At 49.3% G+C, this 23,591-nt stretch overlaps 1 protein-coding gene across 2 annotated transcripts in view; it reads left to right on the top strand.

The window, feature by feature from the left end:
* The window catches only part of LOC111154177 (limb bud and heart development), a 30,683-nt gene that overhangs the window by 720 nt on the left and 6,372 nt on the right, over positions 1-23,591 (top strand). Inside the window, exons 1-2 of one of the 2 annotated variants that reach the window (XM_022513613.1) lie at positions 4,577-4,797; positions 7,394-7,496. In XM_022513613.1, coding sequence (XP_022369321.1) covers positions 4,772-4,797; positions 7,394-7,496 — 129 coding nt within the window. In that variant the 5' untranslated portion in view covers positions 4,577-4,771. Of the gene's footprint in view, positions 1-4,576; positions 4,798-7,393; positions 7,497-23,591 lie in introns of those variants that run through there. The other variant, XM_022513614.1, reaches the window with a different exon arrangement.

Genomic DNA, 23,591 nt, shown 5'->3' with positions numbered 1-23,591 from the left:
TGGGGACACTGGGAGCAACCACTGGGCAGAGCTCTGCTACTTGCCTCTCATGTCTGGCACTCCCCCTCCCCCACCCAGCGCTGGAAACTTCAGTCAAGGGACTCCAGGGGAAAATGGGGCGGTCCATGGCTGAACTGAGTGAAAAACCAAAGCAGATACAATCAGCTCTGCTGAACCCCATCTTTTCCCCCAAAACACCTTAAAAACAAGCCCTGCGTCTGCTCAGTGCTTTCCAGCTTACCAAGTGTTTTCATAACACTCTCTCATTTCATCCTCACATCAACCCACACACATTCTTGCCTTTCAGATTTCTTATGTACTCAAATGAGTTTCCTTGAAAAAATTGGCTAGAAACTCCCCTTCTTCTACTCATGTTTTTTTTTTTTTTTTAAACCCCAAGACTTTGACTGATATCTTTAAGAAGCTCCCAGATTCCCAGGGTGGGAAATTTATTTATTCTGCCAGCCCTACCCCATTGGGTGGACTCCAGTAGTTCTGGTCTTTGCTATTGGAACTAACATTTAAAAACAAAACAAAGCAAAACACTTATTTATTTGAAAGAGAGAGAGTGAGCAGGGAGAGGGAGAGAAGCAGGCTCCCTGCTGAGCACGGACACCCCCCCCCACGATGATGATGGTGATGATGGCGATGACGATGGCGACAATGATGATGGCATGGGGCGGATGAGAAGGGGCTCAGTCTTCCAACCCTGAGATCATGACCTGAGCCAAATCAAGAGTTGGATGCTGAACTGACAGAGCCACCCAGGTGCCCCTGGAGCTAACATTTTATATTCAGCTTGTAGTTGATCTGTTAAAACAAATAAAGGCACAAGGGCTAGGATAAGCTTAGGACTGTGGGGAAAACAGAGGCTTTAGAACAAAGACCCAGAGTCAAATTCGGCATTTGAGAACTATGTGGCCCTGGCCCAGTTACTCAATCTCTCAGAACCTCTCTCCATCTGACAAATGGGACAATAGTGCCTATGTCTTAAAGTTATCATGAGGGGTAAACATGCTAGCAGATGCAAGGGCACCTTAGGCAACAGCTACTTTGTGAAGTCCCTTGGAGCTGAACACAGCACCGACGTCACCACTGCTAGACAGGTTAAAAGGAATGCTGTCTTTTTGCAAGGCAGGAGGGAGATAAAGCATGGAAATACACTGCAAAGGAATTTAGATGGAGACTTTTTTACTCAATGAATAATTAGCTACATGGCCTGCATACCTGCACAGGGATGCCACGGGTAACTGAGTACCTTTATTCTTTTTTTAATTCTTATTTTAGGTGTGAGAGAAAAGGAGCTAGGAAACTGGATTTAGGTGATGTTGGAAAGCAAGGCGGTTCTGATTACACTTGGATTTTTGTTGAAGCAGAATTGCAATTCGACTCTTGAGTCCCTGAAGCAAAGGCAGCAGAGGGAGAGGTGCGGAGGGCTGTTTAGTTCCCTGAGAGGTACACAGTAGATGCTCAGGAAATCCCCAGTGGTGGGCTGACAGGGTTCAGAGAGTCTAGATCGCGAGTTTGACTTTCGCTGCTGACTTCTTGGCAGAGGCATAGCACTGTAGTGGAAAGAACATTTGACCAGTGGTCTGAAGGCCCGCGTTCAGGTTCCATCTACACCATTTAATAGCCTGGTGACCTTGGAGGTGCCATTTAATCTCTTAGGTGTCTTCTCACCTGTAAAATGAGGAGACTGGATTCGATGATTTGGAAAGTCTCTTTCAGCTCTAAGGTTCTGGGGCTCTATGTTCACTTCATTCAGTGGTGTTTCTGTTTCTTTATTTGAAAGCAATAGGGATAGAAACCTATCTCATAGGATATTTGGGAAGCCGTGGTCAGTCTGCATGTTTAAATACCCTGTGTCTTTACAGGTATGATCAGAGCCATGTAGCAGAGTAGCTGCGTGATCTCCGGCAAGTGCCCTAATTTATTTCAGACTCTGTTTGCACACTCTGGGCCAGGGACCACATATTGTGCTATGGGACTCTTATTACATTTTTTTGAAAGCCGAGATCATGAAAATGCTTTGAAAAACGGCAAGGCACTACATCAAGTATTATGATTGAGAAATGGCATAGTTGTTTTAGTGACATAAAAGTTTAGCCCCGTGCCTCCCCTATTTTCATATGAATGAATGTGTCGCCATGGTTTCAGAAAACAAAGAGTACATTTGAGGTTCTAACCTAAGGCTTGCTTTCCACTCCAACTTATTGACAAGAAGTAAATTTCAGTTAAAATGGCCATTAATATAAAGTTTCCTCAAGAGCAGGCATCAGGGGGCACCTGGGTGACTCAGTTGTTAAGCATCTGCCTTCGGCTCAGGTCATGACCTCAGGGTCTATGGATGGAGTCCCGCATCGGGCTGCCTGCTCAGCGGACAGCCTGTTTCTCCCTCTCCCAGTCACCCTGCTTGTATTCCCTCTCTTGCTGTCTCTCTCTGTCAAGTAAATATATAAAATCTTAAAAAAAAAAAAAAAAAAAAAAAAGCAGGCATCAGGGAGTTACCCCAAGGTTCTCCAATGCAGGGGATTTTTCAGGAGCCAAGACATCTGCTGGTGGAGACCTTACATCCCACCCTCTTCAAAATGAGGCCATTTAAAGGGTGTGTGTGTTGCAGGGGTAGGGGATAGCTTTCTGAGTCTAGAAAGTTTCGCAAGCAGTAATCATCAATATGTAACTGGGGGGTGGGGCTATTGGTATATGAAAATGGTGAGTCAGTTTTTCATCCCAGGCCTTGCCAGAGATTGCCACTGGGGAGAAATGGCAGAAGACAGGAACCCTGCTCTCCCAGGGCCGACGTTAGTCCCTGGAAAGCCGCAGTGTGTAAACCAGCTCTCCGAGCACGGGCATCTCCTTTGACTCCCTAGATGACTACATGTCCCAACCAGCCTTTTGAGAACTTCTCCCCCCTTGCAAAAGGCACAAACAACCCTGTTAACAGTAATCCCGTACTGGAGCATCTCCCCTTAGCACGGGTCCACAGGAGCCTTGGTGCCCCCATCAGTTCACCATCTCCCCGAGGAACACCATGGAGGTGGCACTTGGAAGCATGAATCAATTTCTCATTTATGTTATGCGGTGGGGTGGGGTGAGCAGAAGCTCCTGAATTTCTCTGGTTGGAAGGAACAACTTGGGGAGGGATCAGGGAGTGAGGGGTTGTCTTGGAGCTGTGTTTTCATAGGAAGTACACTGTTTATTACTCAGGCGGGACATGTATGAATGACCAAAAATAGCAAGGTTGTTTTTATTTAATCCTCGTCGTTATTCTTATTTGGGTTAGCTTGGGAGGGCTCATGAAAATTATGAGGGCCTCCTCATGGTCCTGCCCCTGTTCAAACAACATCTCCATGAATCCTATCACTCCTCACCCCAGTTCTGCTTATGCATTTCCACTTTTAAGCCTATATATGGATTCAAGACATTCACTACCTTTCAAAGAGCTGATTGACTCCAAAGCCCATTTAATTTTGCCAAGTTTTTGAAAGCTCCCCCTTCCTCTCCTGCACACACACACTTCCTCAATCCCCAGTACACACATAGATCAGGGTTATAAAGCCATTTTACAGGAGTTTTTGAAGCAGAGGTGTGAAGCAACGCGCTCCCGCCACAGAGGGGCAGACTCCCAGCCTGGCTCTGGGGGCTGCGAAGCCTGACCACCAGGACAGACCCTGGAGTTGTAATTCCTGGGCAGTATGGGAGGGGTTTGGCCCAAGCTCTTTGTTTCAGATCCCGAGTCAAGGCTGGTTGGGGTGCCCACCCACACCCCCTGCCCCGTGCCGCCGTTGTGTAGGTGTCCAGTGGAAAAACCCTTCGACGATACCACATCCTTTCACACACAAATAAAACCCTCCACGGATCCGCGGGCTGCAGACCAGCCCCTTGCAAGCTAACGCGATCCCCACGGGTACTCGTTCTCCCCGGCTTCGCGCTCCCTCCCTCCTTCCCACCGCCTCTTTTTTAGCGATGCTCCCATTCTCACATAGCTTGCTGGAGATGGAAGGGACGCGCCTTGGGCCTGGTTTGGGGGATGAACTCTGAAGAGGGGTCCCGAGTTATGAGTCGGGGACGGCGAGAGGGTGCAAAGGAGGGCGCCGGCGTCTGGCATTCAGGGTCGAGGGATGGCGCCCTCCTACCGCGCAGCGCGGCCGCCGAGCGGTCACGTCCGGAGCGGGTCCCGTGCCCTCTTCAAGCCTACGATCCTCCGCCCCGGGTGCCCAGGGGGTGTGTGGAAGGAGCAGGCCGCGGGCGCGGGAGGGTTTGTCGCCAGGAAGCGGCGCTGACATTGAACTGGTGCGTGCGTGTGTGTGCGCGCGCTCGCGTGTATCCACGCGCGTGTCTGCGTGTGTGAGTCTTGGGGAGGGAGCCCGGTTGGAAGCAAACCACGGCCTTCGGGGAGCTGAGCCGAGCGCGCCCCCGAGCCGCCGCCTGCAGGAGCTGTGAGCGCTGAAGCCATTCATGATTTTGGTGACGTTATTCCAGGAGTGGGCGAGAGGGGGGCGGGGCCTCTCGGGGCCGAGCCCCGCCCCCGCCCCTATAAATACAGCTTCCCGGGCTCTTTGTGGGGCCGCGAGCTCGGTGGAGAACCGAGAGCTCCGTGTACGCTGCAGACGCCCTGGCAGTGGGGTTGTCTCCGGAAGGCGGACCGGCGAACGCCTAGTGCCCGCACCCCACCGCCTGCCGCGCCTGTCTGCGCCCCTGACATCCTTACTCGGGACGCGGTGACCGTTTTTAAATCACAAGGGCGTGGGTCAGCCTCCCCTAGGACTTCATGTCTGTATATTTCCCCATTCACTGGTGAGTACCCTGCGCCCTCGGCGGGCATCCGTCTCGCGGCCATGGCTGCGGGGCCCGGGCGCCCGCTCCTACGGGCTCGGGTGCGAGGGCAGCAGGCGGCGCGGGCGCCGTCACCCACCCGCAGCCCCAGCCCGTGCAGGAGTCAACGTCAAGGTTGCAAAGGTGGGGGTGGGGGGAGGTGATGCCGAGAGCATCCAGACAAAGGGAGTGAACTCGAAGCCCTCACTTAAGTGACGGCTGGGAGGGTGTGTATGTGCTGGTGGTGAGGTGGGGAGGCGGGGGGAGAACCTGGGATCAAGCCTGAATCCCGCTAATAAAACCCCCAATGCGGAGGGCTGCAGGAGGCACGCGCCCCGGCTGGCGCAGGGGGCTCCAGCTCTCCCCCGGCCCCTCCCCTTTTTCTTTTTGTTTGCATGCAAGTCTCGGCGTCGAGGCCGGCGGCAGCGGGGCTGAGCTGGTGCAGCGGAGGCTTTTGCAGAGCGTCGAGGGGTGGGGAAAAACGCTCTCCCCACACGGAACCCGGTTAAAGCCACAAGCAGCAGCAGAAGCACACGCCGCACCCTCTCTATTTCATTCCTCTTCAAAACCCGATGCGCCTTTGTGGGGGCCCGGGCTGGGGCCGGGGAGCCGCCCTCGCCGGCCGGGGTGGAAGAATCCCGGGCCGGGCCAGGGGCGGGGTAGGTTCGCGCGGACCCGGGATCCGGGCCGGGAGGGATGCGCCGCGGGCGCCGCGCTCGTTGCGGAGCGAGGCCCGGGGCCGCGCCGGCTGCCGCTTCCTTCCTGCGCCCGGGAAGAGGAGGAGCGGCCGGGGGGAGCACTGTTGGCGCCGAAGGGCGCCCTCAGGTGCTGGCGCGGCGGGCGGAACCCGCAGGTTCCAGCTCCGCACTGTCCCGCTTAGCCCAGGAACTGGAAAGTTCATGCGTCTCGCTTCAACTTTTGGGGCCCGCGCCACAGCCCGGAGCGAGGAGCGAGCGCCCCTATACCAGGCGAAGAACCGGGCGAGAGCCTCTGGGCGCACTTCTGGCCCGTTTCTTTGGGGGTCGGCGGCAGCCTTTCCATGACCGGGATCAATCTGCCCTCCCTTCCCACCGCCCTCCCTTCCTGACGCTAACCCTTGCCGGAAGCCCAGCATCTGTCTCTCCTCCCCCACCTTGGCTCTGTTTAGAGAAATGAACTCTCAGAACAAAGTAAAAATTCCCCCACCCGTGAGGCTTGCGTACCCCCTCCTTGGGGGCGCCCCTCCCCTCCCACCTCCCTGGCGTGTGAGCAGCCAGGTGCCCTGTGGGGTAAGACTTGGAAGGCTACTGGAGGCTTTGTGCCGGTGGCCACCCCAGACTTGCCAAGGTGGGTGTTAGGGCCCATCAGAGTTACTATCCCTTGAGAAAGTAAGGGAAAAAAAATAATTGGGAATTATTTTATAGTTGGTTAGCACTTAATAAATTGCCATGGTTTTTCCACCCGAGATTAGCCATTTAGCATAACTGATACATGCATTATTAGCGTTATGGTAAGAAACAGGGCACCTGTGGCTCAGAGAGGTTATATTACTTGTTCAAGATCACACAGCTCTTGAATGGCAGAGCTTGCACCAGACCTAATGCTTCTGTTTCCAAATCCAGTGCTGTTTCTACTCTGTGTAGTAAGCATGAAGAAGAATCCAAGGAAACCCCTGTTTCCTTAGATGCAGTCTGCCTAAAGCCTTGCCCACATTTTTCTTCTTTTTTTGTAACTATGTGTAAAGGCATGATGGTGAAAATACTGGGTGTTGTGTAGGGAGTACACTGACTTTGGTATGTACTATTTGGCATTATGCATTCGGGACCCTGTCTGTGCCCGTGGTTTGTGTGAGGATAATGGAACATTTGTATCCTGCTTACAGAGTACAAAGCACTTTCACATGTCAGCCATTGGTGGGCCAGCTTGGCCCCTCTGGAAATTTCCTTTGCAATCAGAGTCTGGGCATCCTTAAGGCTTTTAATCCAGGGGATGTTTTTCAGGCTGCGAGCTTGCAGCTGCTGTGGCCAGCCTAGAGAAGGGGTTTGGATGGCAGATGTGAAGCTTGCAGAAAGCTGACCCCTTGGGGCTTTAAGTGGGACATTTTGCAAAAACGAACACCAGAGAGAGAGAGAGAGAGGAATTTGGGAAGGCAGCATTATTGGACTTGGTTTCCCTGAGACGGACTTATTATCATTATGTAATAATAATATGCAGTTCCCCTAGAGACGGGTTGAATTGGTTTTAATATAGACCGATGGACTCAGCTACTTACTGTTTCGGTTTTTTCTAGTTCTGTCACTTAAAAGAAAATCCAGAGTCTCTCTGTGCCAGTGGGGACTTGCACAGGAGAGGAGGGAAGAGAGGTTTGCCAGAGAGGTTTCCAAGCAGTTTCAGGGCTTTGTTGGGGGAGGCCGAGAGCCCTGATGCCCTGGCTTACAAGGCACTTCCTCAGGGTGTGAGCTTGTTTTTCTGTGAGTTCTGTTTTGAACACCTCTCATCCTGTCTCTAGACAGTCCCCTGATCTAACAGCAGAAAGCACCAAGGATAGGAATGTGAAAGCGCGCGTGTTTGTTGACTTTTGGTCTGGGTTTCTTGGCAGCCCCGACTATCTGAGATCCGCCGAGATGACTGAAGTGATGATGAACACACCATCCATGGAGGAGATGGGCCTCAGCCCCCGAAAGGACGGCCTTTCCTATCAGGTGAGTTCATCCCGGGGTCCTTCCGGCACTTCAGAGCCTGGTGACTTTTGCTGGGGCTGGAGGCAGATGTGGTTCTGCATCCCAGTGCCACCCGGAACAGCTGTGCGATCTTGGGAAACTCCTTTCATGCCAGTGAGCCTCAGTTTCTTTGTCTGTAAAACGGGGCAACAATAGTCATTACCTCAGAGGATGGTGGTAAAGATTCAACCTGAGGAGATGCTGTGTGGAAGGCATTCACGGTGCCTGGGACACAGTCAGGGTTCGGCAGGCGTGAGCCGATGTCACTCATTAGTCATCCTGGCTGCTGTGGCCTCTCACACTGGCAGTAGCAAGGGTGGCAGATGTGATTTGAGCAGTCAGTCCAGACCAGTGCTTCCCTTCACAGCCGTGCCTTGGGCACTAGAAACATCACCTCGAAGGGTAGCTTATGGGGAGAGGTGATTTGGTGGAGTGGAATGCTGCTTTCTTCCTCAGGTGATGGCTGACCCACTGAGGCCCACAAGAGTTAATGTTCAGAGTACGTAGAATTGAGGAGCCCTTTCCCCAGAGGCAAGCTGTCTCAGGGGTGTGATTTCTGGCGTCTAGATTAGACATCGTCCTACGTGATGGATCCAAAATACAGGAGGACCTCAAAAAGTGCCCTCAGTGTGACCTTCAGACTCTTAAAACAGTGCTCTTCCTCACCTGCGGTGCGCTCGCCTGCTACCCCCAGCTAGCTACACGGCACCTTGCTGTCTCTGGGGACGTGAACTGCTCATATTTCCAAGGAGAGTCCCGAGGTTCTTACACGTGGGAGGGGAAGGAGTCTATTTTTAAGGGAAGACCTTGGAGCTAGGGAAATTGTGTGCAAACGGTGCTTGGCCTGGGGAAGATGAATGGAGTGTCATGGGCCCATTCAGCAGATACTAACTGAATGTCTGCCGTGAGCCAGGAGCTTTATAGATGGTGCTCATTTACTCTCGATCAGAGCTCTGAGGTGGGAGTTCTTGCTTTGTTTAACAGACGAAGAAACAGGCTCAGACTGTTGTAGTCCCAAACTGCAAAGCCTCGCTCTTCCGGTATGTCATGGGTCAGGACCTCGAGCTGGTTCTTGCTTAGAATCTAGACTGGCTCTGGCTAGTCATTCTGTAGAACCATTCCAGGGCATTTATTTTGTAAAGGAAGAAACAAATAGAGAGCTGTGGGTGTGTGATGGGGGAGGGTTGATCAGAGAGCTGAGGTGAGAGCTGAGTTCGTGTGAGGTAACCTGGTAGGTGACAGCAGAGTCACCTCAGATGGGGAGGCTCAGGAAGGCCCCTCTGTTCGGTGTCAGGGTCTGGCCGAGCCCCTTTGGCTGGCTGGAAAGAAGTATTCATGTGGCCTGAGGAGATGAAGGAAGTGGGGGGGAATACCCTTTCCTGGTTGCTTTTCTACCCTCCGCCCCCAGAGTGGGTCTGAGAGAGACCATCGAAGGCCCCAGAGCCTGTGGGAGGGTAGAATTTTCCTGGCCCACCAGTGAGGGTGTTTTCGGATACCAGTTTCCAAGCCACTGAATCAGACCGAATCTCTTTGTGGTTACAGGTGAGGTTTTCTCTCAGTTCTGGGTTTTAGCGTTCTATCACAGAACGCTTCCAAACACAGTCTCAGTATAACTTGTGTGTGCTTTCTGTGTTCTCCTTTTGAACATTTCCCGGGATCAAGGTGCCACATCCTGCCGCGCTGTTGTCTCCACCTTTGGGCCACCCTGCCGGAGTGAGGGCCAGGACAGGTGAAGGGGGCGGAACAGACCGCAGTTGGTGGGGGGAGGCTGACTTGGGGTCGCAGCAGTGACCATCAGATTGCCTCCAGGCTCCCAAGATGTCATGATGCCACCTGAGGAAGGGCCCTAACTCTCTCCTAGTGGAGCTGGCCTAAGAATCTGCATCCCATGGCTCCTCGGGAAATCCGTTCCTGCTGCCCGGGCGAGGGCTACTGTCCACTTCCAAAATACCTTACCTGGAGCTTCAAAGCGCTCTTGTCACCAGATTTCAGAAAGGTCTTCTGGTTGCCTGCTGAAGAGAAAGGGGGAGAGCACCATTTGTCCTGGGTGCTTGCTGTCTGTGCTATGCTGCGGTGGGCGCTTGGTGGAGGGCCCAGGGCTCCCGGGGAGAGCAACATGGGCATAATACCCGGAACACAGGCAGTCTGGGGCAGCGGTGCAAGGCCATGGTCAGTCCAGGTACAGATGGCCGTGAGAAGGCTTGGCCAGTCAGACTGGGGCCGGGCCCTGAGAGAATATCAGGACCGGGAGAGAGCAACTCCATCTCTAATCTAATTTTCTTGTACACCCAGATACCCCTTGGCTTGCCCTGGTTTATGCTGGCGGCCGGGCTCTGCAGCCGGCTGATCCAACAATTGTTATATGACCAATATCCTCTGGGCCCACTCAGAGCTAGTGTCACGCAATTAAACACATTCCCACCAGAGCTCTGGGGACTGGTCGGGACTGCGTGGGCCCAAGCCCATCCCCGGTGCATGCTCGGGCTGGGCTCAGATCTGGAGTGGGACATCTCAGAACTCTGCTCTTGGCATCCTTCCCGAGAGTAATAATAGTACATGGCTTTCACCAGGCCCTGCTTTTCCAAGGAACTGAAAGTGGGAAGGAGACATCAATCCCAACTTGGCAGATAAAAAAGAACCTCAGGCTTGTGATTAGACCTTGAGACAAGGTCGTAAAATGGATAGGCACCCTGGACTTTGTCAGTCATTCCCCCATCTTCCAGATCTACCCAAGAAGGAAGCTTTCCTCATTTCTCTGCCCCAGATGTGACCTCTTTCTTCATTCAACACCTGTGGCATTTGTGTTCTGAAATTATGCCGCCCTGCCCTTTGTGGGTGCGGGTCCTGCCCAAGGCTCTGAGGGCAGGGGAGGCCTTCTTTCCTTCTTTGTGCCCATCAGCCTCCCCAGCCCAAGATGCCTGCTGGTTCCAGGCCTTTCCAGACAGGTGCCAAGTGAATGGTGGTTGTTTTGGTGAGGTTGAGTTTGATGATCTGAAAGCTGGCCATCTTTGCTTCTGCTTTAGGGTTTTGTTTTGTTTTCTTTTTTTAAAGATTTTATTTATTTGTTTGACAGAGAGATCACAAGTAGGCAGAGAGGCAGGCAGAGAGAGAGAGGGAGATACAGGTTCCCCGCTGAGCAGGGAGCCCGATGTGGGACTTGATCCCAGGACCCCAAGATCATGACCTGAGCTGAAGGCAGAGGCTTAACCCACTGAGCCACCCAGGCGCCCCTCTGCTTTAGGGTTTTTAAAGGGTCTCTTCAGCTCAGGCCTACCATGGCTTTGGATAAATATCTTTATGCCCTGGAAAATTCGAGTCAGCCCTACCTTTCGTGCTTGGGAGTTAGTGTCGTTTTGTGAGCATCTATAAAAGTCAACAGAGCCAGTGCCTGGTTTCATCTTAGCATTTATTTGGAGAGTCAACTCAGTATGGGAACTCCATGTCTGCACGTCCACTAGGCATGAATTATGGCACCTTGCTGGGGGTGTGAGTAAACAGTTACATGAAAGTCTGAGTACATTCTGGGTGGGCTGTGGGGAGTCGCCGGGTCACTTGGACTGAGTGGGAGGGTCCCCATGAGGACATTTAGATCCCCGATGGTGGCAGCTCCCTCCCCTCACTGCGTCCGTGGGCCTCCCATGGTACCCCCCACTTGTGGCACCAAAGCATCTCCTGCTGACACCTTCTTCCTTGGCCCCAACTCAAGGAAGCAGGTCAGCGGCTGCCTTGTGGGGCCCTCCATTGGCTCCGGAGGCTCTAAGAGGGTAGCATTTTGGAGTGCCTCTCTGATGGGGTCTCCTTTCCTGCTGCAGCTGACCTGGCCTGGGTCCTGCGTGGGGAAGGATCCTGAGCATTTGTCTGTAGATGCCAGCATGGCCCAGACCCAAGGGCTCTCGGCAATCTGGCCTTGCTCCCTGACTTGCCCCCGGCACAGCACACTGAGCCTTCTGCAGTCTTACCATTCTCACTAAGTTCTAAAGAGAGGTATGTCTCCTAGGTTTGCATTTAAAATTGTCCCTTCTCTAGCATCTGGACCGAGATCTGATAGCTCTGTCCTTCTCTAGGCTCTTTAAATTCCTCTCTGATCAGCTGGCACGTCTCTGACTGGCTGTTCCTTGTATCCCCTCTGCTGTTCTTGGTCACGTACTCCTGCCCCCTGACATCCCTCCGGCAGTCCGACAGGCAGCGGGCTCTCCTCGGGGAAGGCAGGGAGGAGGCACCGGAGAAGCAGCTCGCTCTTCGCACACCGCAGCCTTCCACGTCCTGTGCCTTTGATCTGCAGAGCTCAGGAATTCCCTGCTTCCTCCCCTTCTTCCTAAGACCGGAGGGAGGGATAGCCTGGCTTTTGCACCAGAGGGAGGAGGGAGAGTGGGGGGGCTGACTTCTTGCCACAGTTCTGTCCTTTGCTTCTTGCAGTCTGAGAGCTTGAGTCGGAGCTGGGCGTTCAGGACAGGGGTAGAGCACTAGGCCGGCTGAGAGCTGTCCCCCACCCCGATGGGATCTCTCAGTCTCCTCTCTCTGCAAGGCCCGACAGCAGTGGGCTCCCCCGTCCCCCTCTTGCTGCCTCCCTTTATCAGAAGCGCAAGTCCTGTCTCAGCGAATAGGCTTGGGTAAATCTCTAAAGTTAGGCCTCGGTTTAGAAACCCCCTCTGTGTGGAGCCTTTCTTTAGGAAGACCCCCGAGTCTGGCTCCCCCGGGTGCTCCCACCTGTGCAAATGCACATGTTAAAATACGTGACGGGTTGAGCTTCCTGCCGGGGTTCAGCGCTCAGAGAGGTCTGAGCTCCTTGTTGTCCCTGCCTCCCTCCCCGACAAGCCCTGCTCAGGAGGCCATTCCCGGGGGGAACCCATCCACCACCTGGTAAGGCCCAGTGGTGGTACCCAACATGTTCTCAAGAGTTTGGGAGGCCCTGCTGGGTGGCCTCACGGAAGTCTCACGGTCACTAGGAAATCATCTTCCACAACATCAGACTTGAAAAACCTCTGTTGTCCCTGGAGGGAAATAAAGCTAAAATTGCCGAGCACTTGGCAGGACACGTCCTGCTGTGGCCACGACGTGTTACTGGAATCGCAGCAAGTTTTGTTTCTCCTCTCCCCACCCCGTCCGCTTCGCTCCCTCCCTGGTATAACTCATAATGAGGTGAGGCAAAACAGGCAGTTCGGGCCACCCGGGGCCAAAGCCCAAGGAGCGCCTCGTTTCTGAGTGGGCATGTGTCTACACACGCAGCCTCTAAGCCCATGCCTACCTCGTTCAGATCAGCTCTACTTTGTATGAGGGACCCGGTGCCTTCCTTCTTAGGCCCAAAGCCTTGACACGAACATCATGTTCACTGTTTTAGAATGCCCCAGGGGGTGAGGGCCGGCAGGAGGCTGGAATCACCCCCCCCCGGGGGGCCCCCCCAGCACCCCCAACATCTCACACGCTGTGGTCACAACAGTCTGCCGCATGGCCAGGGAGAGAACAAGCTTTCTTCACTTCCCCGGCCAGCGTGTTGCACGCTAGAACCGAGCAGCCCAGCCTTCTCTCAAAGGGCCTGTGTTAGGCCTGACGCCTGTCCAGTGGTGCCGCGATCCTCACTGCCCGGAGCCAGGGGCGGTGTCTGAGACTCTCTGTCCCTGCGCCCCTGTGTCCTGAGCTCGCAGTGGTCCACTGGACCCTTCCCCTGTCCGTTTCCCGCACGCAGAGCTATCCCTCTACCGAGGCCATCCCACGGCCATCCCACAGCAGAGATTTTTAAAGCATCAGCATCTTCTTGACATGGGCCCAGACTTCGAAGTTGAATAGAAAGGAGGATTGTACCATTGGGGAAAGGGATGAGTTTGAGTGGCGAATCTTGTGACCGGAGCCAAGAGCTATTCCTGGGTGTCTAGTGCATGTCCTGAAATGATCTTTCAGGTCTAAGTCCTGAAATAATCTTGGGAGGATATGAAGACAGGCCCTCGTTCACATGGGGCTCAGAGTTGTTAAGCCTTCACTTCTTTCCAGTTCAGAGACGCTGGACCGCCTCTGCTACCTGTGGCCTCCCCACCCTTCCCTTGTCCCTGTGCCCACCCCAGGAGGATTCTTGATCAGCAAATCAGATCTCGTGTCTGCTGCTTCATTCCTTGGCTGGGGGAGGCCCCTTACCGCACAGATCTTCTTAGAAGAAAATTAATTTGCCAGAAGTTTCTCCAGACTATTGTTCAGCTAGCATTTTATATTTAAGGGAAGTTTGGGAGCTCCTTTGGCCCCCTGACTGCTAGCATTAGGGGCCTACACTGTCAGAAACTCCTTTTTTAGGCAAACTATCGGGAAGAGGCACCCAGGCATTTAGCTGAAGCAGCATTGACTGCTTGCTTCTCAGCCACAAATATTATTGGAGCCAACAGGAAGGAAGGTTCTGGATCTCTCACCCGAAGTAGAATTGGCCTGAGCGTGAAGGGCATTCACAAATCTAAGTTCAGAGGTGGTTGGCTTCTAGGTCTGACCTTAACCTAACTTGAATCTGAAGGTAGTTCTCAGACAGAATTAATAATAAATACCTTGAACTTGGGTCCTGCCTTTACTTTGTAGAACACTGGTCCACCCTGGATTTCGGAAGCATCCTTGGCTTTCCAAATTCCCGAATGTTTTTTTTCCAGACATAGACCTGCATACAAGCTCTGATTTAGTAGGTCACTATTAGCCCAAGGTGTGTGGGCAGCACTAGCTCAGCCACCGATGTCTGTGGTCAGAGCCCCAGGTGCCTGCTGAAGACTCAGACTCATACACACACACTTGTAGACACTCACACGAACACCCACGCATGCACACACGTGCACACATGTACACACACACACTCACTTATGACCAAAGGGCCGCTGGTGGAATGTTAATAGGGGTTGTTTTAGAGGGCTGAGATGATAGGAAAATTTTCTCTTCCTTTTCCCAGTAATTTCATATTTTCACTGACAGAGTATGTATTTTATTGTTCTCCTGCTTACTTCTCAAACTATGAAGACACTGGCCATGTCTTCAAAACCTCTGCCCAGGATGGAATTTTAATTTTCTTTAAACTTTTTGTTTTCTAAATTACCGTGATTTCACCTTGCCCAAATCACAGCTGTTCACATTTTAGCATCTTTTCCCTTCTTTTCCAGCGCCCTTAATATTTTCACATAGCCAATATTGCAGAGCTGCGTTCTGCTTTTTTTTTTTTTTTTACTTACCAGTGTGGAAGTCTTCAGCATCTCATCATTTCAACTTATCTTAAAAATGCTTCAAAGCCAGAATTTTTAATAAGTGTACAATATTAGATCCTAAAGTTAAAACATGATTCTTTTTCCCATTCTCCAGTTGTTGAAACTTTTAGATTATCTCTGTTTTTCCTCTTACAAATCATGTGATGATTTATATATAACTTTATATATCATTCTGTCCATAGTTGATACCTTTTCCTCAGAGTAGAGTCTTGGGACAGTTTCTAAGTCAAAAGTTGTGTGTGTGAGTGGTGTGTGTTATAACTATAAAGATAATACTGATTTCTTTTAGAAATTTAGAAGGATTTAAAATACAAAAAACCCACCCATATTTCTGTCACTGAAACATTTTGGTATGTTTCCTTCTAGTATTTTTGTGTACATTTATGTTTAAAAAAATAAAATTGGGATAAATATGTGTATGCGCTAGTAAATTTTTTTTTCACTTACTATAATTTTGTGACTCTGTCCATTTGTTTTTCTTTGGAAAAAGGCATTTCGTTTTGTTACATGCTGCTTCTTACTGCCAAATCTTTTTAGGTTGTGGCATATTTTGTTCCTGCAAAGAACACTGCTCTGAACATTATTTTATATGAATCTCTGAACAGACCTGATTTCTTTCCTTGGGATAAGTTCTTGGAAGTACTAATTCAAAGAGATTCAACATCATTAAGCTTCTTGATTATATATTACTTTAAAGACAGAAAACAAATAGAAGAGTTTATCAGAAGAGAATCTTCTCGCCTGGAAAGCTCTAGCACCTAGAACTTCAGGGGTATAAAAGCTATAGAGATGAGATCATGAAAGCGCTCTGTGGTGAAAGTCAGAAAGGTGTTTGGTTTATTTCAGAGTGTTTAGGCGATGTTGTACATCTTCTTGTAGTTTGTTCCTTGTGTATTTTGAGCAGAGACGATAACAACTAATGATGTTTAGGCAGCACTTAGCCAGCCTTGCAAAATAGCTGGTGATCATGTTTTCGTCCCTTCCGTGGTATAATAACACACTCTGGATTACAGATGCATGTGGGTCGGCGACTGCCCTACTTGTCTCCTTTATTCTGTTAATGACAATGGAACACCAAGTGACCTTGAGGAAGACCCGTGATATCATCTCTGCCTGGAGACCCATGAAGTTTGGACAGATGCAAATATGGTCTCCTAAACCATCATGCTCTCTTGGGGTGCCACGTGTGGCTCATGGAATAGTCATGGTTTAGAAATATGGCTTCTCTGGAATCCAGGATGGACTGGGCTCTTAGAAGCAGATCTGAGCATTACAGAACTTTTGAGCCAAGAACTCAGGTGCCTTTTACCTAACAACTGTGCAAACCTCAGGTTCTTTGCATCAAGTAAGCATCCCAAGCCAGTGTTCCAGTAGGGTCCGCAGATTCCTGGTGGTTTACAAAGTGCGTTCAGGTGTTAACGCAAACTTTAGAAATGGCGGTATATTTTTATGGTTACTGCTTATGACAAGTTATACTCGTTTTCCATCTATGTAGTGATACAGAGTTTCATTTTTATATGTTTTAAACAAGTAAGATCATTGAGCCATCCTGTGTATGTGGACATGTAGGCATTAATTACCATGGTGTCCAACTTCCAGAGACTGGCATCACTATTGTTATTATGAAGGCATTTCTTCTCTCCGACTCTCGTATCCTTTAGATGAAAGCATTCTTAAAGATCAGCTAACACTCAATCATGATTCCTGTAATTCTTTGGTCATTTGCCCTTCAGATGTGGCAGTTGAAGCCTTAGGATCTTTTCTGGCTGTTTTCCTTGGCAGCCTGAGATCAGAGGTCCTCAGGCCAAATTACTTGTTAAGAATGCTCCGTGTATATACTACTTGATGTTTTAACAAAGTGTTAAAACCAGAGGACAGCTGCCCCTGGGGTTCACGGAAATTTTCGAAGGGATGTGACAGCAGAGAGCATTTTCGGGAAACCTAGTCCCACATCTTCAGCCTCCCTGTGTTGCTGTTCGAAAATCCTGTTTCCTGAAGCCCGGCTTCCCCAGGTTCTTTGCCTACTTTCTTGTCAAGCTTGCCCTTCCCCCCACCCCCCTTTATAAGAGAAAGACCTGCTTCTTGCCCTCCTGAGTCTTTTAAGGTGACTTTCCCCAGGGTGTAGAAACCAGAAGGTCATCAGACAAAGGGGCCATTCAAAATGCTACTGCCTAGGAAGGTCCATCAAATCCCGCCGATCTATCACATGAAGGAACCAATAAAAAAGATTACCTTTGTGTGGAACAGTTACTTGCGGTATGTTTATTGACCAGTTACAAAGCTGCTATGAGCCAATCCACATTTGTTGTCGCTAACAGGCCTTACGGTCATTTGACATAAAAATATTAACTGTCCATTTGTATACGTGACTGTCTATTGCTGAGAAGTATGAAAAAAGCTAATGACTAAAAACTCATATTAAAATTCCAATGAACAGTAGGATGGAGATACAGTTTCAAGCAGAGAAAAGAACAAGATTTTAGAGCTTGTTTATGAGTTTATTTTTTATCTTTTTAAAGATTTTATTTATTTATTTATTTATTTATTTATTTGAGAGAGCGTACATGAGTTGGGGGGTTGGGGAGGGAAGGGCAGAGGCAGGGGGAAAAGCAGACTCCCTGTGGAGCAGGGAGCCAGACATGGGGCTCCATCCCAGGACCCTGGGATCATGACCTGAAGTGATAGCAGATGCTTAAGCGACTGAGCCACCCAGGTGCCCTGTTCATGAGTTTTTTCATTGGTGATGGTTGATACCAAGTTACTTTGGAATTTATGAGACATTGGGTACATTTAAAAGAGTGATATAAAAATTCCATTTTAAAATGTTAATGTTTGTGGGCTCCTGGGTGGCTCAGTGGGTTAAAGCCTCTGCCTTCGGCTTGGGTCATGATCTCAGGGTTCCTGGGATCGAGCCCCACATCTGGCTCTCTGCTCAGCAGGAAGCCTGCTTCCCTCTTTCTCTCTGCCTGCCTCTCTGCCTACTTGTGATCTCTTTCTGTTAAATAAATAAATAAAATCTTTAAAAAAAGAAAAATAAAATAAAATGTTCATGTTTGTAATATATCAGGAGTTTTAGATGTCAATTTAAGAACATGTGGAAGGACACAGAGTTTTTCCAAATTCTTTCAGAGAGTAGATAAGCAGGTGGACTCAAACTGGCACTAGAGCCGCTCAGACACGGGAGTGCACGTGACAGCAGTGTGGTATTGGGTCACTTAGGTGTTCTTTGGACATAACCAGCGATGGCATTTCAGAACATCACAGCACAGGGGACAATGGGCTACAAATCTAGATAACTGGTTTCTAATCTTGGCTTTGCTCCTACAGAACTCTCTCACCTCAGGAAACTCACATCACTTCTCTTGGCCTTGATTTCCCCAACTCTACGGAAGAGAATGGATTCTATCACCTTTGTTAGAATGTTGTGTAATGAGGTGAAATCCTTCGTCCTGATCCTAGCTCCACCCACTGGAGTTAAAAAAAAAATCTGCTCTTTTCTTCATGTCAGCCTTCCAGCTGTTTGAAGGCAACTTTGTGTTCCCCTCCAATCTTCACCAGTTTTAAAACATACCTTCCTTCAACCTTGACTTAATGTGGTCATCCTCTGGAGGGTGTTTTTTTCTCTAGGCCAGCAGTTCTCAAATGTTTTGATCTCAGACCCTTTCACATTCTTAAAAATTATTTAGGACCCCCAGAGTTCTTTGTTTATGTGGGCTATGTCTTTTGATATTAAAACAGAATATTTAAAATTTTCATGTTTTAATCCCTTTAAAATAGCAGTAAAACCATTACATGTTAATATAAATAATGGTTTTTAATAAAGATAAATATGTTTTTAAAACCAAACCCAGACCAAAGTTTAGTGAGAAGAAAGGCATTGTTTCACATTTTTTTTTTTTTTTTGCAAATCTGTTTAATATCTGGCTTAATAGAAAATGGCTAGACTCTCATACCTGCTTCTGCATTCAATTTGTTGCCATACATGTTGGTTGAAGTAAATGAAGACAATCTGGGCCATGCAAAATCTGTTAGAAAAGTTAAGAAAAGGAACAAATATCTTCATAGCCTTATTCAGGTATTTTTTCTTTGCTGTTTCATGAAAATTCAACAAGTGGTGGTTTCTGAAAGGCTAGCAGCAAGGTGGAATCTGAAACCTTATCAGTGAGGTTTTTGTGCTCTTCCATTCAAATTCAGCAGCAGTCTGTCTGACACTTCGAATGGGTCTTTTCCCCACTTTTGGTTTTGTAATGTGATATGTTGATCATTTGGAAAATATATGTTCGATGAGTAAGACAGAGCTTCCAAATATGGACACATTGCATCCTAAAACGTCAGAAAGTCACATTTATGCATGTCTTTACCAGTCTCATCAGAAAACCTTCAAGTAATAGGGAGCAAACATGTTTACAGTGGCTGATATGATTTATGCTTGAAGGCTTGATTTTTTATCATTGGGAACAAATATTGTTAGTCATTTTCCACAAAGTGATGTGCTTGTTTTGCTCACTTTTGAGGACATGTCCCCCGAACACCCAAGTCAAAACAACCATGGTTTATCAGGCAGTCACGTTTTCAAGTAGACACAGTGTTCCATGGGGGAAGTGGCTAGTTGAGCTGGTAACTGCATCACATGAGTGCTTTTTCTCGAGATGACCATTGCTTTGAGATGCAGCAGAGTGCTATCTGCTGGCTTTCCATTCTATCACATACAGTACTAAAACAACATGTACTTAGGCATTATTTAATAAAAATTCATTTTGACTGCTTTATCAAGGATATTAGGTCTTTTTTTCTTTTCTTTTTTTTTTTAATTGTGAGTGTGAGGTGGTAAAGACTATCATGACTACAGGTGCAGTTTGCTGCTGTTGCATTCATTAATTCTTGCCAAGGTGTCAGCAGTTTCCCCCCCCCCCAGAGTTTTGTATGCCATTAGTGCCAGTGTCAACACAGGGAGAAAGGCAAATGACATCTTCGTGCTATTAAGAAAGTATTTTAACTCTGTGGACACTCCTTCCAGGAAAGGAGCTTGGGATCTGAGCTTTGAGAAACACTGCTCTAGACCAAACAGAAAGAATAGGTCTGATCAGAGGACAACAGGGCCATTGCCTCCCTGCTAGTGTAGACAGCTTCTAGGAATACAGCCTTGTTCATTTCAGTGTTCTAGCATCAGTACTGCAGTTCTGACCAAGTAAAATCTCCAGACCTCTCTTATAGCGCCTACTACCAAGCAAGGCTTCCTGTTTGGGAAGAAAAAAAAAGTTTTTAATTTAAAGGAAGATGGGTCCATTAGCTGATGACCCCACTTTGGGACAAGGTGAGTTGGAGATGATGGATGTCTTCCAAGTGGAGATGTTTCATGGAAGGTGTGAGGGGGGAAGTGCAGCTATAGATTGGGAAATCCTCTGCCTGTGATGGACAGGTGAAGCCAGGAAGCAGAGTCTGAAGAGAAGCCTAGGATGACACCTAGTCTAGGGAGGGCACAGGGAAGATGAAGGTAGATGAGCCAGGGCAGGGGCATAAGAATCAGGAGAGACCGTGAAGCCTGAAGCAGGCTGAATGGCCTGGTGGGGTGCTGCGGAGGTGGTGGTGAGTGAAAGCCAGGCAAAGGCCATGGGGCAGGGCTGTAAGGAAGTCCTCAGAGACTCGAAAGGGTTGTTTCCATGCAGGGATGTGTTTGGAAGCCATGTGGTTAGGGGTCAGGAAGGGGACTCCAGACAATGACGGGAGGTCTGTGGGACTAGGCCAAACGTTCAAGATTTTTGTCTCCAAAACCAAGAATGAGAGAATGGTTGGAAATGGTAGCTGTGCCATTTTGGGCTTTCTGAATGAGAGGAGGTATGGCTTTGGGATATTTGGCCAGTATTAATGGAGGAGGATGGAGAAAGGGATCTGTCATCCCTAGGGGCCCAGAGGTGATTGGGAGGCATGTCTTCTTTCTAAAGGGCAATGATAATATAGTCAATAGGATGTGGGTATTTGAAATCATCTATGCCGGATAATGGCACTCTTTCTCTTTGTGCCCTGGAGAGCTTTGAGAAATGTTCTTTAACCTTCCCAAATCCCCATCAGCTCACTGGACCCGGAGTTATCAGTAGCAATTAGTGCTAATTAATTGGAATTTGGAACTCTTGACCTGCAGGATGGGTGTGTGTTTGAGAGATGTTTATGAAGGATGGTGTTTATCTAGAGGATTTCCTTTTCTTTTAAGTTTCAGGGCTGGAGGCTTAAGCATCTCTAATCCAAAGGAAGGAGATCCAACAGTTGTTACAAAGCCTTAAATCTCTTCTCAAGTCTCCTCAATAGGATTAGAGACACCAGAGAAGGGTAGGAGAGGGTAGGGTGGATGTTCCAAAGCCCCAGGCCAGGGGGATTTGAGCAGAGTGAGAGCGTCAGGGATGGAAAATGAGGCGACTTGCATCCAACTGGAGATGAGACTGTTCTTCCTCCCCGAATCCAGTTAGGAGCTCCTCTGCTGTTTGCTCTGGTTCTTTCTGTTCTTACTAACCACATTGCACTTTGAAAAGTCAGTAAAATGCAAATAGCGATGATGGTGGTGATGATGGTAAAATAGCAGGAGGCAAGTATTTCGAAGAACATACATATTTCTTGCCTTCACATGTTGTTAGGGGACAAACAGCAGGGTGACTTTCGTTTGGATTCGCTGCTCCCTTGGCAGAGCAGGATGTTGGTGGAGATCTGCCCATTGTTAGAAACCAGCCACTCCTAGGAAGGAATAAACACACACAGCCAATCCATTGTTGTTCTGCAGGGAAAATAAGAAACCCAGACTTTGGGAAGCTGAGGGGCAGGAGGGGTCTGATGGCCCGGGCAGCAGACTGCTGGAGTGAGCTGGAGGGGGGTGGCGGGGGTGTGGAGGTGCATAAGAGAAAGATTGCTAGCCGCAGGGGCTTCTACGGAAGACCAGGATCTGGACAAGACAGTGGTTTTTGTTCCGCTTGGCCTAACCCATGCCCTGGAAAAACAGAAACACCGGGAGAGAAGTGATGAAGTCAAACCCATTTCTCCAAAGGACCTGGTCTAGAATTGTTGACCCCAAGCCTAGGAGTGCTGCTTAATTGCTCCTGGTCCAAGCCATTGGGACCTCACTCTAACTCTCCTTGGGGACCCCAGTGTTACTTAATGAGAGCCATCATTAGGAATTTAAAGTTTATAGGACATGTTCACACATACCTATGTTGGATCCTCTCCAAAGCCCTATGAGATGGAAATTAACATTAATTCCAACCTGTAGATGAAGACAGGAGGGAAATGGGCCACTGCAGCTTCGAGCCTTTGGGTCCTATGCTGGGACTCAACATGCAGGAACATGTAATCAATCCTATTAAGTAGAAATCCCTTCCTTGTTTCACTCAGGAGGCCACTGAGACTCAGAGAAGTTAAAATGACTGGATCAAGGTCACAGAGATAATAAGACACGGGGGGCAAAGTAAAAGCCCTATCTTTCAGACTCCTGGTCTACCACCAGTGGGCGTGGCAAGTTTCCATCACAGGTGTGAGGTTGATTATTCCCCCTCTGGGATCAGAGAGGGGAGAGGCGCACTGCATGGTTTTGTGTGCAGAGGCAGGTCCCTCTCAGTGCCTTGGGGACTGCCTGGTTATCCACCTCAGGCCCTCTGCCCCGTCTTCCCTCTCTACCCCACCCCAGTACACCTCATCCCTCTGTTGGAGCCCGGCAAAGAGGAGCGAGCTGCCCACGCTCCAGAGGTCTCAGCTTGCAGAGCTGGTAATGAGCCCTTTGTGTGTCCAGTTTGCCACCTTTCATCTCCTGCTCCCGCTGGTGTCCACTTTCCCTATTAGCATCTCTCAGCTCTTTGCTGAGCCCTCCGCCCAGTTTGTGGCCAGCTCGAGTTGTTTGTCAGAGATGATGGCTGAGGGATATGTGCACTCAGGGGAGGGCCGCTTCAACCAGAATTGCTCACATTTTCCATCCCAGGTGCCAGACATCTCTCTTCTCTCCCCACCGCAGAAGCAATGAGGGTTAGGTCACCTGGCTTAGAGGCAAACAGTTGATAGCTAGGCCCCCAAATTTCAGGCCTTTGAAGATCTGCTATTACCTTTCAATTCCCCCTCCACGGGTGAAATGGGAGCTGACTGACCAGCAGCTCTTACACTTAAGCAAAAAGGTTTCTGACTAATTTCTCACCCCCCCAGCTCGACTTTTTTTCTGCCATGAGACTGCCCATGGGGGCCCATCGACCAAACTTCCCGATGGTTTTTCTGGACAACCCTCTTTTCATGATCCTCAGATTTAACTGTTTGTGTTTGCACTGCCCAATGCAGCGGCCACTAGCCATACGCAACTATTTACACTTAAATTTATTTTGTATTTACGTATATCAGATAAATTTATATTAATAAAAGTTAGAGAAAAAAATTAACAGTTTACTTTGTTGTTTTGAGCGCTCAGTAGCCATCTGTGGCCACTGGCTACTGCTTGTGCAGCTAGAGAACATTTCCACTGTCATAGTGGACAGCTCTAATCCACACAGCCGGAAATGCCAGTATATTGGCAGCCACAGTTCCATCTCACGGACCATCTCTCTCTCATGGAAGGTCCTAAAGCTCCCTTGACCTTTCAAGTGAATCCATGTGAGTTCCCAAAATGTCAGGGCCTGTTGGGGTTAGAGGCCCCCTGGCCAAGGATGCCTCCAAAGACATGTCCTCTGTAAGATTCACGAGCGCCATGTTTGCGTGCCTGCCGTCCCCACGCAGTGGGTCACCCAGGACCCAGCCAGAACGGTGTGTGGGATCTTCGAGACTTCACTCCTTTTGTAAAGGAAGGAACTGGGCGTCCATGAGTTTCATCCAAGCCCTCAGCTCTGGCAGCCGCATGGGA

The sequence above is a fragment of the Enhydra lutris genome, unplaced genomic scaffold (genome assembly GCF_002288905.1).
Source record: "Enhydra lutris kenyoni isolate GAN:26980312 unplaced genomic scaffold, ASM228890v2 scaffoldscaffold35, whole genome shotgun sequence".
In the NCBI taxonomy this organism is placed as follows: domain Eukaryota; kingdom Metazoa; phylum Chordata; class Mammalia; order Carnivora; family Mustelidae; genus Enhydra; species Enhydra lutris.
Note: the sequence above shows the minus strand (reverse complement) of the source record. Positions and strands in the feature narration are given on the sequence as shown.